Source organism: Glandiceps talaboti, chromosome 16, assembly GCF_964340395.1.
Source record: "Glandiceps talaboti chromosome 16, keGlaTala1.1, whole genome shotgun sequence".
In the NCBI taxonomy this organism is placed as follows: Eukaryota; Metazoa; Hemichordata; class Enteropneusta; family Spengelidae; genus Glandiceps; species Glandiceps talaboti.
This window is the reverse complement of record NC_135564.1, coordinates 18,711,626-18,728,290: the sequence shown is the minus strand read 5'-3', so window position 1 is coordinate 18,728,290 and position 16,665 is coordinate 18,711,626. Positions and strand designations below refer to the sequence as shown.

The 16,665-nt window shown below is 32.4% G+C and overlaps 1 protein-coding gene across 7 annotated transcripts in view; it reads left to right on the top strand.

The window, feature by feature from the left end:
- The first annotated feature begins 39 nt into the window (after positions 1-39).
- The window catches only part of LOC144447073 (extended synaptotagmin-2-like), a 51,422-nt gene continuing 34,796 nt past the window's right edge, over positions 40-16,665 (top strand). For all 7 annotated transcript variants that reach the window (XM_078136971.1, XM_078136974.1, XM_078136969.1 and 4 more), the window contains exons 1-2: positions 40-461; positions 15,797-15,838. In XM_078136971.1, the coding sequence (XP_077993097.1) occupies positions 177-461; positions 15,797-15,838 (327 nt within the window). In that variant the 5' untranslated portion in view covers positions 40-176. The remainder of the gene's footprint in view (positions 462-15,796; positions 15,839-16,665) is intronic.

The following is a 16,665-nucleotide window of genomic DNA, read 5'->3' as shown; positions in this document are numbered from 1 at the left end:
CGCAGTGACATTTGTCATCCTGCAAGCCGTCGGTGGTGATCGACTTCTGCCACTGAATGTACATGTTGTGAGCTATCAGAAATGTGCAACCAGTTGCAGACGGTATTATGATGACAAATGTGCTCTCGTTTCTAATGTAGTTTTATTAGAGTAGATTTTTCTCGCAGATCGCTGTAATGGCAGACAAAACAGACAGTGCATCTGAACAGCAGAAGTCCACTAAAGTGAATGATCAGATAGAAGAGGCCAAAAAGTATGGGATCGCATTTGGACTGTTGGTTCTGATCTTCTTGGTCGGCAGCTTCGGTTTCAGCCTGAGTTGGATATTGGTGGTATTCGCAGTATGGGTTTACAAGGACAAGACAGGCAAAAGTAAAAAGTTACAGATGCAAATACGAAATGAGGTAGCAGACGATGAAAAACAGGCTATTCAAGCTCGAGTGACAGATCTCCCGTCTTGGGTGAGTAGATAACAACAACAACAGCAGCCGCAAAAAGTAAAAAAAAAAAAACGTGATAAATTCAATGCAAAACAAAAGAAAGTGTTAAACATGCAGAATAAATATAACCGTAACATTAACATTTTTTATAATAAGTGTCAACGTTGTGACTACGGAAAACATTTTTTGAACATTTCGCAAATTTTGTTCAATCAATTTTTGTAAATTGTTCATACTAATTTACTATACAGTTTTGTATTATTTAGTTTTGTAATACACCACACTTTCTGATAGTGTGAGTTGAGTAATAAAAGAATAGAATACAAACAAAACAAACGAAAAAAATCCGACAAAATTGCGTCACTTAACTTATAAACTAGATAACGTTTACTTGTAAACATTACCGTTCTTTCATTACGAAGTAGGGGTTTATATAGTCCTGCTTGCATACGGAGGAATTCGGGACTCGATTCTGACAATTGTCCGGTGTTTAGAGTCAAGTCAGTAATACAGACTCGTGCACCGTCATGGAAGCAGGACTAGGGTTTATAATGCATATTAACTAACTATGTACAGTATGGGTTCAAAAAGAGGTCGTATGTTGACAAATTCTTTCCCAAAGTCTGTTGACACATTTTTTTAAATAGATGTCAGCATTAGTAGCTATCTATCATAATCGTGAGATTATTCGTGCATAGCTAGGGCCTGTCAAAATGATTAATGATGATAAACGTGGCAGTAAATGAAGAAAAAAAATATTACATAAGTGAATAAGTGTAATTAATTGAAGCGGTAATAATAGGTACTACATTATTATTTTTTTATTATTATAGTCCAAATTATTATACCAACTGCAGTAACTTGTGAGCTAGATACATCGGAAGTATGATAGGCTTTTCTCTTGAGGTGGGATTGGAAGTGGGTACAATTATGACAGGTACAGAACTAGCCCTTGCATGGCTTGATGGGTCTGTGACTCGATTCTGACTTGTCACTCACCCCCCCCCCCCCACCCTCCATATGGGAGTGACAACCATCAGTATAAGTTATAACTTATAACTCACATATAAGTCATGGTTACAAAAAACATGCAATTAGGGCTAGTACAGAACATGCAAATTGAACTTCTGGATTGCATGTGGCAATCTTCACAGGTCTCAGTCCTACCAATGGCAAAAGTCATGAACTACGAAATAAATGTAAAACACATTTTATTATGGAATGATTCACACTGTAAAATCTGAACTAAAGTACAGTGGAATATGTGATCAGCAATTCCTAAATTTATTTATGCATTGATGATCAGTTGGAGATAATTTAGAATACCATTTAATACATCTTGCCAGAGTTCTGAAAATTCAGAAGAAAAGAAGTGACAAAGAAAATATATTTAGAACAGAACTCAAGGAGAAGCATTCATTTGTTTTACTTCTTTGGCAGGGGCAAGAAAGGACGGGAGGGGGTCGTGCCAAGTACTGAAGACTTATTTATTTTGTAATTGCATAACATTATTAGCAATATCTCAGACTCAGTACAGGACATATTACAAAACTGTCAACGTAAATCTAGTACAAGACACAAGGACACAACACTAGGAGTTACAAAAGTACAAAAAAATTTTAGCTCTGTGTGTTATCTTGATTTTAGTCAAACTTTTAAACTGTCCACCCACTGTTAGTAACCAAGTACCAGGTGACAGAGATAACAAATGCTAGGGTAAACATTGATTTGTTGATATTTGATTAGCTACTGTATATATATACATTACAATTGCTTTGTAGTACTCTTGTCATTTCAAAAAATAACCATTACACTAAATTTACAGAATGGGTATCAAAGGTTGTTGCAAAACCAAACAAGAAGTAAAAACACTCAAGAAGTTTAACCGTACTTTTCATAACATTGGTGTTTATTTAAATGAAGATATCTTACATTAGAAGTGACATAAATTAAGTGATTATTTTCTCTTCCACCTGAAAGATTTACAATTAATCATTGGGTACACAAGTGATAAAGGAGTGTACACAATGGAGAATCTTACAGTTTTAGACTTTTCCACTTGCCCCCACCCCCTGCATTACCCCCACCCCCTGCCTCACTCCCACCCCCTGCCTCACCCCCACCTCCTGCCTTACCTCAATATACTATGAAATTAAATTATTCCTAAACTCTAGCATTCCAGTGTGAGTCATACATTGATGCCTAGGAATTTATGAGAAAATGGAAGTTTAGGGTACCACATACTTTTTTCTGTGGTATGGCTTGACACCTTAGAAAGCTATATAATATAATGTATGTCTAAATACTGTATAGGTTTATTAGGTGAAGTAATTTTTAACTACACATTTGATTGCTGACAATTTTAGCAAAGATGCTATTAAATATCCTGTCATATATGTGGGGGGGGGGAACAGTAGCAGGAATGTGGATTCTGTTCAGTTACACACAGTGCTGCTACTAATACAGGATATAATAAACCATATCTGCTGTGTACACAGGGGTCAATATCTGTTGTAAAAGTTGAAGTTTTATTGGTATATTTTATGTCAAACAAAAAAAAATGTGTCAAAAAGAACTGTGTATTAGGTTGAATACTTGAAATACCAAACTGATTATGGCATGTTGCCATAAATAATCTAAGTTGTAAGGGCAGAAAAAAAGTTGGTGAAAAGATACATATATTTTTACCAGACTGTAACTTGCCAGGGTATATACTGCTACCAGACTGAGAATGTGCATTTACCTTAAAAATTACACTCAGATATACATTTCCCAATATTTTTTTAAATTAATACCAGGGTTCTAAAACATTTGCTTATTAAATTTCAAGGTGTCAGTTATTATTTATTGAATGCAACTATGAGGGTTTTTTTTAATGTAATTTGCCAGCAGGTTTGTACAGTCGAATAAAAGAGAATTGAGTGGTTTCATACCAGGTGGTATAGTTTCTATTGTGGGTGATAAATGGATCAAACCACCATCTCTGTACTCTGTGTGTTACATTTTTAGCATGACAGGTACCTGGACAACATGAACAGAATAGGAGACTTAGTGATAAAAATTTCTACTCACAGACTGAGAGTCAAAACAATTCTTGGAAGTGATTCCTAATTTTTTGCTGATGTCTCGTCAGCATCATCAGGGTGTATACTCTGTGAATAGAAATTTTCATTTCTAAATGTGAACCCAGAGTCCATAAATATTCATTCTCGCATGAATAGACTATGTATAACATGAGTCTGCTGTGTTAAAAAATTTTACTGCAGGTATTGATTATGATATCCAACATGTGTATAGTTTTATAAGTCTTAAAAGTAGCCATATGGATGAGGATTGAGTATTTATTTTGGATTTTTAATTTATAAAACAATTTTATCATGGTTTCCTACTTCAAAAATGAATATGAAATAACATATGCCAAGTCCCTGTTTGTAACTCAGTACATTGCAAAGATTAATAAAATGTGTAAAATCTTTGTTTTTGTACATACAATAACAAACTTTTTACACATTCTTTTTTTTTTTTGCAATGTGTTGAGTTATAATAACAGACTTTGTCAATGTTGTTTAAAATTGATTTTTTCAAGTAGAAATTCAAAATGAATCCTGACTCCTGATCCATATGGCCACTTTAAGTACATGTAAACCAGTAAGTTACTGTGGTTCATGAGGAATTCCAACTGGTGTATTAAAGCTCACACTAATATTATAAGGAGGTTTTAATGGAATGTAGGTACTCAAACAATTACAAAGATTCTTTTTTTCTAAAAAGACGCTATTATTAATTTATTGTGATTATTGTTACTGATATTTGAATTATGATCACAAATAATGATAAGATTTATAATTTATAAGATTTAGATTAAACTACTAAATCATTGAATATAACCTTCACCATTTATATTTAAAAGTCATAAACAAAGACCAGATTATCTTTTTTCCAATAAAAGATGACCGTAGAATAAAATATACTTATAACTGTTATTATTATTAGATTCAATGAAAGGCCAGAATGTGGAGGTCACTGACTCCTAAGTTATTTAATCTCAGTGTTATCCAGTGTACATGTAAATGTATCGTTCACACCAGAAAGGTCAAAATGTAATCATACCAGAAAGGTCAAAACCCAGTATGACCCAGCTGAGATCATGCAGAACATCCAGATATAACATGTACAGACAAAAATCCAACATGAAATTTATGTCATATTTTTATGCTGTAATTTTTATTTAAAATGCAGACACGCTAATATTATCATATTTACATCAGAATGTTATTATATTTATATAAAATAATTGTATCCAAACGTTTCTGTGTAGAATATATTGACTCTTTTTTATAATGATATTATACAAATAGTAAGTTATAATATGATCAGTTTGATAGTAATCTATATTGATTCATGAATAAATGCAGGCCACAGGTGTTCACATATTTATAAATGTATACAGACAGACGGGACTTAGAGGCATTTGTGTGAAGTAAAGCCATATGTAATGCAGTTGTTGTAGTATTTTTATTTTGTATAGCAACGTATGTATATCAATGTAATGTTCTACAAAGCATGTGTAATTATCCAGTATGTCAGCTTTGCAGACAGTAACAGTCAGCAATTTTACAATTACAGTAATATTATACATCATTCCAAAATAACCATAACAAATAACTGAAATAGATATTTATAAAAACAAGAAATTTTACCCAGCAAATGAACATTTTAGCATCCACTTGCACATAATACCTGTATTGAAAATAGTATCTTAATATTAAACACATAAAAATGTGGGGGGGTTTCTTTTCTAAGTATCTAATTTGCTGTGTTTAGTTGATTTGATACCAACATAATTATAATAATCCTACATGTATAGTACTGCTATATGTATGTGAAAATTCAGAGTTGCCATGACCCTTGTGTGCTTCAGGTGACATTAAAGTTAACAAAAATCATGAGATCAAACAGATATAAATAACAACTTGAAGTTGAGATTACATGCAAATCTGATTCACCCAAATTGAACATATTACTGCATTTACTGTCATAATTAGATTTTTTTAATTGTTACAAAATTGAACAAAAATAAATGGTACAGACATGTGGTTACAACTTAATATGTCTGTTTGCAGACCCTAAAATCGAAGACATACAGCTTATTTTCTTCTTTCCTTAGAGACATTTATGTGCACGAAACTATGTATGCAGAATTATCATGTTTTCATAATGTTTTCTGATCCTGATGAGCGATCCAGGGACCTGTCTGTTATTTTTATGTTTCGATGTTTTGCTGGTTGTTCCATTTGTCATATGTGTGTTCTATTTGTCTGATCATACATGTACAAAAAGTTCTTTTATTCTCACTCAGACTTTCCACAGTATTTTTTTTCAATTTGTTGATAACATATTCAGTTGTCTGGCAGATATATTCTCTTGAGAAACCACTTTTGTAGTGTCTGCAAATTCTATGAGATATCAGATTATTAATATTTTAACTCCTCCGCAATTTAATAGAGCCATAACAAATTAAAGGGGTGTATAAACTGAGCTGAGTTTACATATGTGTGTGTGTGTGTGTGTGTGTGTGTGTGTGTGTGTGTGTGTGTGTGTGTGTGTTCGTGCGTGTGCTTGTATCTCTGTCTGTCTGTGCGTGTGCATGTGTCTGATCTGTGTCTGTCTATGCATGTGTCTGTGTCTATCATGTGTCTGTCTGTCTCTGTACATGTCTCTGTCTCTGTCTCTGTCTGTCTATGTCTGTGTATTTGTGTGCCCTTGGGGGGGAGGAAGGGTTATTATTTTTTGCTAGTTTTGTAGAGTTCCTACTGAAGTTTAATACTTCATGACTTGTTATCAGCAGAATTCAAACTTAGTATTCAGGCACAATATAGAAATAATTCTATGACATGATGTAGTCTTGTAGATTATATTATTAGTATACTAAATGTCGAGGAAGAGGAAACCCCTATTATGGCATCACCTGAGCTAACCATTCCAGAAAACTATTTTTAATGCCATCAAAGGCATGTACTGACATTAACATTCTGAATGTAATCAGGGTTTTATGAAGTATTTTCACACCAGTAAAATAAAAACTTATGAACTCCACAACTTACAAACATTTCAGTTTAGAAATGTAATCTTGATTACTTCACACTTGTTTAATACTGGTTATGTTATGCAGTTGATTTTACAAGTGTATAATCATCCTAAAAAAATTATGTATTAAAATAATTCCAAAATTATTCTCATAATTCAGAGGAAAAATGTTCATCAACTCCTGCAGTCTTATTAGTTGAATTGACACACTTTCTAGACTTGTGGTTAAAAATTGATGACGGGCATTGCAAGGGATATGTATTAATGGTTTCTGTGTTAAAATGTCAAGTATGCAATTTTGTTTTTGCCATCAAAGTATGCATAGAATGCGAGATAGTAACATTTAAATGCCAGACTAGACTCATTAAAATATTATAAAATTTGAGTTGAATGTTGTTTTGAAATGGTGTATGGCAGACATAAATTGAAACAGATAGTGTATGTTGTGTTAATTACACTGTTTTTCTTTTCCTTCAGAGGTTGGGTGAATGTTAAGTGACATCGACCAGAACAAAGTTGAATTCTCTGACATATTGCGATCACATGATGTTGTGATGTATCATGAGAAAGTGTTGATATTTATATGTATGTATGTATGTATGTATGTATATGTGTGTATGTCTTTGGGTGCATGTATGTGTGTGTGTGTGTGTGTGTGTGTGTGTGTGTGTGTATGTGTGTGCGTATATCTGTATCTGTGTCTCTGTATGTACATGTCTATGTGTTCCAGTGTCTGTGCATATAATTAATATACATCATATGTCTGTCTACATCTGTATATATATCTGTACTAAAATTCATTCTGTAAGTGTATGTGTCAAATATATGTGTGAGTAGTACAGTATAAAATAAAAGCTTTTAAAATTCCAACTTGTCATTTTTCAGAATTTATCTTTAAGCTATCATTCATGGATGACTACTGATAAATGACATGGGTTAGATAACATATATTTGAATATTATGCGAAAATTGATGGCTGTGCTAGACTTACACAACATGCTACTGTCATCAGACAGTCCATATGGACAAGAAGATGGTTAATTTTAGTTCCTTTTAACCAGCAACATATAATAAACTTGTACAATGTACTTATATTTGTCTGAATATCACAACTGATTAACATAACATTAAAGACCGTGAAACCTACCAAAGTACCATACAAAATAATTATTAACACACGGGAATTCAAAGTTCCATGAACAATAATAAGTTAAATTTAACTCTTACTATTATCTCAGTGTGATTTGATTTCGCTGTTTTCCTTCTGATATTTTGAATTCTGTAATTTTATAAACATCCTGTGAAAGTAAGTGAAAGTTATTTCTTCAGTATTTGTGTATTTTCAAGTCATCATTATTCATGGTGCACACATCTGTTGTCCTAAGGGATACAGTTAAGATATATATCAGTGGATTTCCTATACTTTTACATATTTTAATTACGACCATATTTGTTATAGCTATATCCAGATGTTACTCAATTCTGTTATTTATGCTGTTGTAACTTATACTATTAGTGTACTCACACTTACAATGGCTAATTAGCAGTTAGTCTTTGCTTACCTATTAAAATCACACCTTATTTGCATTTGTCTCCTCTTCTGACTATCAAAATAGAAATCAATATCAGAGGCATAATACTTCAATTCATACTTTTTAGTATGATAGATGTTACCGAAATATGAAATTGATATGAGCTGCTAACAGGGTGTGTTATATGCAAAGCACACATCATTCTATTTCTTAAAGTGGCCATATGGATGAGAATTTGGTATTTATTTTGGCTTTTTATTTGATAAAACAGCTTCACTATAATTTTCTACTTGAAAAAATAATGTGAAATAACATATACTAAGTCTATATTCATAACTCAATAAACTACAAAACAATAAACAATGTATAAATGTTTGTTATTGTACATACAATAACAAACTTTTTACACTTTTTCCATCTTTTTGCAATGTATTGAATAATCAGCCATATCATAAAATTATATACAAAAAGTTCTTTTCATCACTTTAGCTAGAATTCCAAACAGTAGTCTGTATTTTAGCCATTTAGAGTGAATAGAATGTCAAAATTAAAGTTTTTGGTAAAATTTGCCAAAGTTTAATCTGTGGAGTACTATTAATCACAGCCTTATTTCATGATGAAAAGTAGATCTGGAATGTAAATTCTCTGCACTGTTTTTCTGAAATTAAAATTTAAGGTCTTAAAGTAAAAGAAAAGAGTACAAGAATACTGGAGGAGTTTTTTTTGTAAGCAGAGTTAATATTTAACTATTCACTTATCACACCCAGTATTTTCATTTCTTGTTGAACTTTAGAAAGATAATATTGCCTTAAATCCTGTATGTCAGTGGCTTTGTTTTGTGTCAAAATTTAAATCTAGTAGGGCAATAATTTAGGTGTCATGTTACTGCTGTCGGTCAGAGGCTACATTAGTTATACTCTATCTGTGGCAGGTGACTATAGTGTATACATGTATGTCTCCATTACTGATTCAGATTATTAAAGAATCTTTCCCCATTTCCTTTGAACAGTGCCTCCTTTTGTTAAATATTTCATGTAATTATTTTCCTGTTTTAATGCGATCTGTATGAGAACTTTCATTTCTTGATCATAGAATTGTAGTAGTCTCCATCCCCTACAAACACACTGTACTCTAGCCTAGAATCTGGTTGTGTGAGGATTTTGTTTGCGTCATTCCCCTGCCACACGTGAGATTTTGCCAATGGCCATTTACATTTATTTGAAGCTAATCTGGCCAGAATTCAGGTGAAAATCTTTTCCCACTGTGAGGTAACATCAATAGCATCACCATATAATTAGAACTAACTTGAACGATTGAGCTACAAATGTATATATATGCTGTACACATAATTACCATATTCAATATCACTGCAGGAAATCATAATCTAACTTTAGTTTGAATAAGCAAATGTTAGTGAAATGTCAGGCGTGGTAGGGGAAAGTGAAAGCAAAATCCCCAAATGACTGGATTCTCTGTTAAGCAAACCACACTCACACACATTAAAAAGTTGTATATTGATGGCCTGGAACAACTGCAAAGAGACATAATGCCTATCCTTTCAGTGTTCACACAGAAGGTCTTGACCTTTCTCATTCTTGGCCATCAATTATGATACATACACACACATGCACATGCCCACGCACACCTTGCTCTAACCTGGAATATGATACAAAAATAGCAAGACATGTATTTCAAATACTTCATGACAATTCTATTTCTGCATATGTGTTATAACTTGTAAGTTGTATACTCTTCAGCAATCTAAATACCAAAGTCAAGTCAAGTGTGATGATTTAGAGTTCATGCAATCAAATATAGTTATGAATTATAGCTGTAAATAGCTTGACCCCTGAAAATGCCAGTATGCAATCATCAACAGTGGAATTTATAACATCTGTGTATGATATTTTCCTTCATAGCAGAAGGTATATAATATTAACCTCATATCATATTACTGTTTCGTCTATGTATAGATTAGATACAGTATTGTGTATACAGACAGATAGTAACATAATGGAAACATTCTGTAGATTTGACTATTTGAATTATGGCTAAAATGATTCTGTGTGGTTATTTGATAGCTAGATAATGAAAAGTGGGTTAGTGTAATTGGTTTGACAATAGTTTATGATTTAGAGACTATAAATTATAAGTATAATCTAATATTCTCATTGTTACATGGTGGTCTATTCAGGTTATAAAATTTAAAGGCCAATGTCAGATTAGTCCTAAAAAAATTATTCGGTTCCAGTTAACCGACCCCCACCTAGTTTTTCACTGTCAACCCTAAACTTTTATTTTACCTATTCAAGAAAAAATAAAATGAAGGTCACGAAAATTGTGAAGGCTAGTGGATGTCGAAACTGACATCAACTTAAAAAGACAATATATAATGTTCTTCCAATCTGTAATGGCTGTACATCTGATAGAAAGAAACCAATAACACAGAGACCATGTGGAAAACATAATTACCTGAACTAGACAGACACTCACACATTAAAAAGAATTTTTTTTTTTAAATCTACCTACTCACCTATTCTAAAATTGGAACCACACAATTATTTTTTTAGGCCTTAGGATAAAAAATTATTTGATAGAAATAGTTGACAATGGTTAGAGTTATAGAAAAAAGTTGGTTTTGAACAAAAGAATGATCCTATAATCCTTATATTTGTTCCACTTATAGATTGTACAAAGTATAACAACCATAGGATTCAGACTTTGGGGTCAAGTTTATAGGAATATTAATGAAGAGGGCACAGTACTAAATTTTATAATCTTTCTCAATTATGTAAAACGATACTAGTATCAGAATGTTACCTAATAACATATATCAAAATGTTATGTAATCAGCAAAGCAGAATTGATGTATTAACATGATTAACATGATTAACATGATTATCATGTATTAACATAATATTAACATGATTCTATGCCATATTTTTGAAAGAATGATAAAATGCCTCATTGTACTATATGATATGTTATCTGAATTACAAATTGATCTAAAAAGATATTATTGTGTGACAGGTAGCAATTTTTTAAAAGGCCAAGGTCATATCATTCTGTTCATGACCTTTGTATGTATATAATCACCACTGGCATTTCTAAACTGATCTGTAAACTGATTTGCTGTACAATGTTTAAAATGAAAAATACTTTTCTAAGTGTAGCTGGTAAATTTGATGACTTTTTTTTTTGTCATAATAATAATAATAATACTGATAAATGTCCTGTTTGTTTTAGTTAAGATTAGTAAAGAAACCATCAAAATGTGGTTTCCTTTGATGAAATGTCTATATTTATTAACTGGATCATAATATTGTGTAATAGTTGTAGCTTGCAATTATTAAGAATGCTGTTGTTACAAAGAATTTCAAAGTTAACTTTTTATATTAACCAAGAAAATAAATGTAAAGGTCCAGTTTAGGGTAGGATCAGTGTGCCCTCTAATGATAGCCAAATTTTGTTGTTGTGAGTCCAAATGATAAAAACTGGCATTTCTTGTGAGTTACCACATAGTAAGATCTGGATAGGTGAACACCAAATTTTAGTGTGTCACTAGATATTGTGTGCATCAGTGGTGCGTCAAACTGGCTTAGAGGCACAGTTAGGTGAGAAAAACAGTTGTTTGTCAGAACTATAGAAAAAATTGGTCTAGAACAAAAGAATGGTCCTATGTAAACCTTATGGCTCCACTGATAAGAGGGCACTAAATGTCCAATATGAGAACCAGGACTTTAAAAGTTTAAGTATATCACATGTACATGTACCTGGTCTTACATTAGACTGTGAAATGGCCACCTGCAACTGAAAAATTAATCATCAATTGTATTAATAGTTTGATGTAAAGCTTGGTGTCTCCAATTTGTAGCCCATTTCATACAGGTTTGCATCTAATAAGAGATAATAAATATCTTGTTATGATAATACAACGGGTGCGAACAGAGATGAAAGACTGCGTGTAAATACATTGTTATACGTACCCTGGAAAGTTAGGTTTGCTGGTACAGATTGGTATTTGTATTGTAATTTTAGAACAAGTTCTCATAATGCCTAGTACATGTTGAAATGATGATAAACAGGGTGTGTACATGTATGTATGTGAGAAAGTGCACAGTTGTGGCTGTGTGATATGATATTTTGATATATATTTTGGTGGACCAGGTATACTCGTACATAATGATTGCACTGTTGATAAATTACTTGCAGAAATTAAAAGAACATAATTATAAAACTTTACTGGTATTACGAATATGATAAAGTGGTTAACCTACCTACTAAAGACTCAATGTTTTTTCTGTACCATAAAAGTTCCGAACATGATTATTCCAACCTATTGAAAAAAAAAATCACAATGAGTAGACATGTCACCCCACCACCCATCCACCCCACCCCTCCCCTTCCCTTTTCAGGTTTTTCACTTCTCTCATCTGTCATCCATATTTCACCAAAAAAAATGCAAAATGAAAGTGGTTTGATTTGGAAAGCTACAAAGCATATCTCTAAAATGATGCAGTACATGTAAATAATCCAGTGCTTTAATTTAAGGTTTTAGAATCCTGGTATGGCAATGATAGATCCAATGGTAATCTGGTCAAGGTTGCATAAATGTCAATACCATGTACCTTAATTTTGGTGTGTGCAACACTGGTATAAATTTAAATGCCCGGGGTTTTGGGTAGATTTTACCTACACTTTATACCATCCTAACTATAACACTGCAGTAGCCATACATGTACTAGTCATTTCTGTTGAAAACAGTTACAGAACCCTCATGTAATAATATGAACATATGACCCTTTGTGCATCATAGCCCTTTGTGATGTGCAAATGGGATGGGCGAATTAATGAAGCAGTTGACATAAAAAAAGACAATCCATTTTCCAGGTGCCACTTTCAGCAAAGAATGTAGACTAAATTTTGGATAAATATAGTCTAGTCTAATAATATCATTACTACATGGATTGTATTAAATGCTGGTTGGATTTGACTGCATTATCCATAGATCAAGGTAAAATCATATCATTTCAACCCTAGGGTAAAATGCACCTCATGGACAGATTTCCTGACAATCAAAGTCCTTCAATTCTCTCCATACCTTGCCATATGATAGCTTGTTCCTGGTCCTTTTGAAATAATAAAAGAAATTTGGTGGGTCACCAGCTTGTTTTGAATGGAACATTTTGCATATGTATAAATGAATAGTTATATTATTATTTATTTATTTTTTATTTATTTATTTATTAAGCCTTCACAAGAAGAGAAACCAACATACGATACATTACAATCATACAATATTATATAATGTCAAAATGGCATCAACAACATGCTAAGAATTATGTTTTATAATAATATTATAGTTATGTAGGTATTTAAATTATATTTAAAATGTGTGTACTCATAACTCTATGTACTTAAGGGCTTCTGTGTGGTTAGTATGTGTATATAAAACTTAGTATAAATTACCTGCAGTGTATTATATTAATACCGCACACCCTGTAGTCAGTGGATACACAGAACAAGGATAGCTGAAATGTACTGACACTGATATGATATACCATAGATTCTGTAGCATTGAATACATACATACACATACATGTACAGAACAAAACTAAGTTTCCTGTTTAAAGCATGAAAGATGACAAATTAAAAAAAAAAGCATAAAGTCTCGTGTATTGAGAAATGTAACATGTTGTAACACAGATACAGGCTGGATAAAAGCTTAATATGACAGACAACCTCATTTATGAAATTCTACAGAAGATAGAATGTTAGATAAAATTGATCAAAACCCATAGGTGACCATCTGGTATGTAATTTCTTACATTTGTAATATGTTATGATGAAGCTCAAAGATAACATGAGCACAATATACAGTGCCCAGTGCCTCTCCATCGGTACAAAACCCACTTGTAATATCTGAGCACTTTCTTGTCTTGACATAATGAAACATACAGTATTAGTACTAGTAGACCGCTTAAGGCCCAATTCTGATTTAGGATAAAATTTAAGTACAATGTACGAAAGACTGATGTCTGGGCCTTTGGCAGAGCTATAGAAAAAGTAAGTCCTGAACAAGGGAATGGTCTTATGTGACCCTTATGACTCCATTGATACAAAAACACTAGTGAGACAACTTGCGATTTACTCTCCCTGGCCTTTGTTGAATTCACAACAAATGGTATCAAGACATCCCGCATGTAAGTTACTTTCACGGTCTCATAACCAACTAGTAAGTACAGATGGTGTTACTGATCTGTGAACCCTGTCTTGTTGAAAAATGGGGAAAGCTTTCATCTGATTATAGTGGTACTCTAATGTATAATGGAAGGAAGAGGAAACAGAAGCATTGTGATATTACTGTGTGTTAATACGGATGTTTATAAAGTGTTTAGTATGATCTGTATATATACTATTTCCTATGATAATGTTACTGATACACAGCATGTACTGTTCTGACAGGTGACAGGGTAGTTACGTCATGTGTGACACTAGTATGAAGTATGATAGTACATGTTGTACATTCATACATTGTCCACTAGTTGTCTTATTCAAATTAAATGATAATAGAACATTGGTAGAGACTAAGCAAGTGATTACATGTAAAGTGACTAGCATGCTCTGTATACAGCATTCGCTGCAATTTGTGCAATGTACTCTCCTGACTGACCAATTACATGTTAGCACAGTTATGAAGTACAGGTATGAATGTACATTAACAGTTCACTAGTTGTCTTGTAGTTGTACAAATTAAATGATAATATGGGGGGGGGGGGGGGGGGGCATTACCACATCTGATGATATATGTTAAAGTGATCAGTATGCTCAATATATACATGTATATCATTTGTTTCCATGAGTTCTATTTACACCATGTATTCTCCTGTCAGGGTAATTACACGTATAGCACAATTATGAAGTATAACTATTCATATTTTTATTAATCGCTCATACGGTACATATTCAGATGAATTTATAATATAATTATTTGGAGGTGAGAAGTTTTCAGTACACCACATGACAGTATATGATTTAATCTCATCTATTCAACAAATGATATAGTGTAACTGATAAAACATATTTGAAAATATCGTAATTATAATTGATATCAATCTATTTTATGTTATACCCTTTGTTCAGCTTTATCATGTAAAAACATATTTGCAGCTCATGTATGGAAATGATACCATGTTCAATTAATATTATCATTTTCACTTTTAATGAAGATAGAGAATAAATAAAAGATATGAAAATTTAATGATATTGTTATCTCAGGTGGAATTTTTGAATCATAATAAATCATAAAGATCGATTCAGTGGTTTATGCAAGGTTGCATTTGCTAAAAGTGGAAGACTTGTCAGCTGTGAAAATATAGCGTCCTTGTAGTTGTACATGGCCATCCCTATTTAAACTTTTTGACCTTTGGATGGAGTTAAAAATCCTTATTAACATTGGTAACACTTGCAATGTTGATTACAGTTTCTTGATTATAGATTACATGGACATTGTCTCACAAATAGCTTTGTGTACATCCAGTATTCTCCATGAACAATATAACAATGGCACCAAACCCTCATGTAATTTCATATTCCAAACCAATTAATTTTATGCAAAAACACTTTAAGTTTAACTTCAAAAGGATAGGTCTGATTTTCAATTTGTTTTGAGCTTCAAGTCCATGATGCCCCATGTATCAGCCACAAATACGATTTCTTTTGTCTGTTTGATTTCAGGTTTTCTTCCCTGATGTAGAGAGAGCAGAATGGCTGAACAGTGTAAGTACCAAACTTAGATTTATCAACAATTCCCATCCTAATAACTAAAACTCTACAAGAACAATTTGTTTTTCTCTGCAGAGATGTTGTCTTTACCAGAAACTTTGAGCATATAAATCTGGTGCTTTTGGGTGTATGTTCTGAGTTTCTGAAATGATCCCATCAACATTAAACTTTTTACCAGTAGACATGAAGCATGTTATAAAATTCACCCTCATAGTTACGAAACTATGGACAAAATACCATGTTGTGCGTTGTAATGATTAGATGAATGAAATAAACTTATCGTCAAATAAAAGTACATCTCAGTTTGTAAAATATTTTACCAGTAGACATGAATCACTTTATAAAGTTTACTGTCATTAGTTAGGAAACAATGGGGTGGGGGGGGGGGGGAAGACATGCTGTTTGTATTTTTATGATTATATAAGTAAAATAAATTTATCTTCAATTAAAAATACATCTGTGTTGGTAATGTATTTTACCAGTAGACAACATGACACATTTTATAAAGTTCAATCCCATTGGTTATAAAACAATTGACAAAAAAGACATATTGCATGTATTTTTTATGATTATATGAATAAAATATAGCTATATATTTATCTTCAATTAAAAATACATCTGTGTTGGTAAACCACTGTATCAAAATGTATTTTGTTTCAAACACTAATTGAAAATTGTTACCTGAAAAACTGAAGTTCGCAGTCGAAAATTCAGGTAGCTATGTTCAAGTTTGTGTTTGCATCAAAAGTTTACTTTAAAACAAAATATATTTATATAATGCTTTCCAATCAGTTGGAACCTTGCTATGGCTTCACCTCACA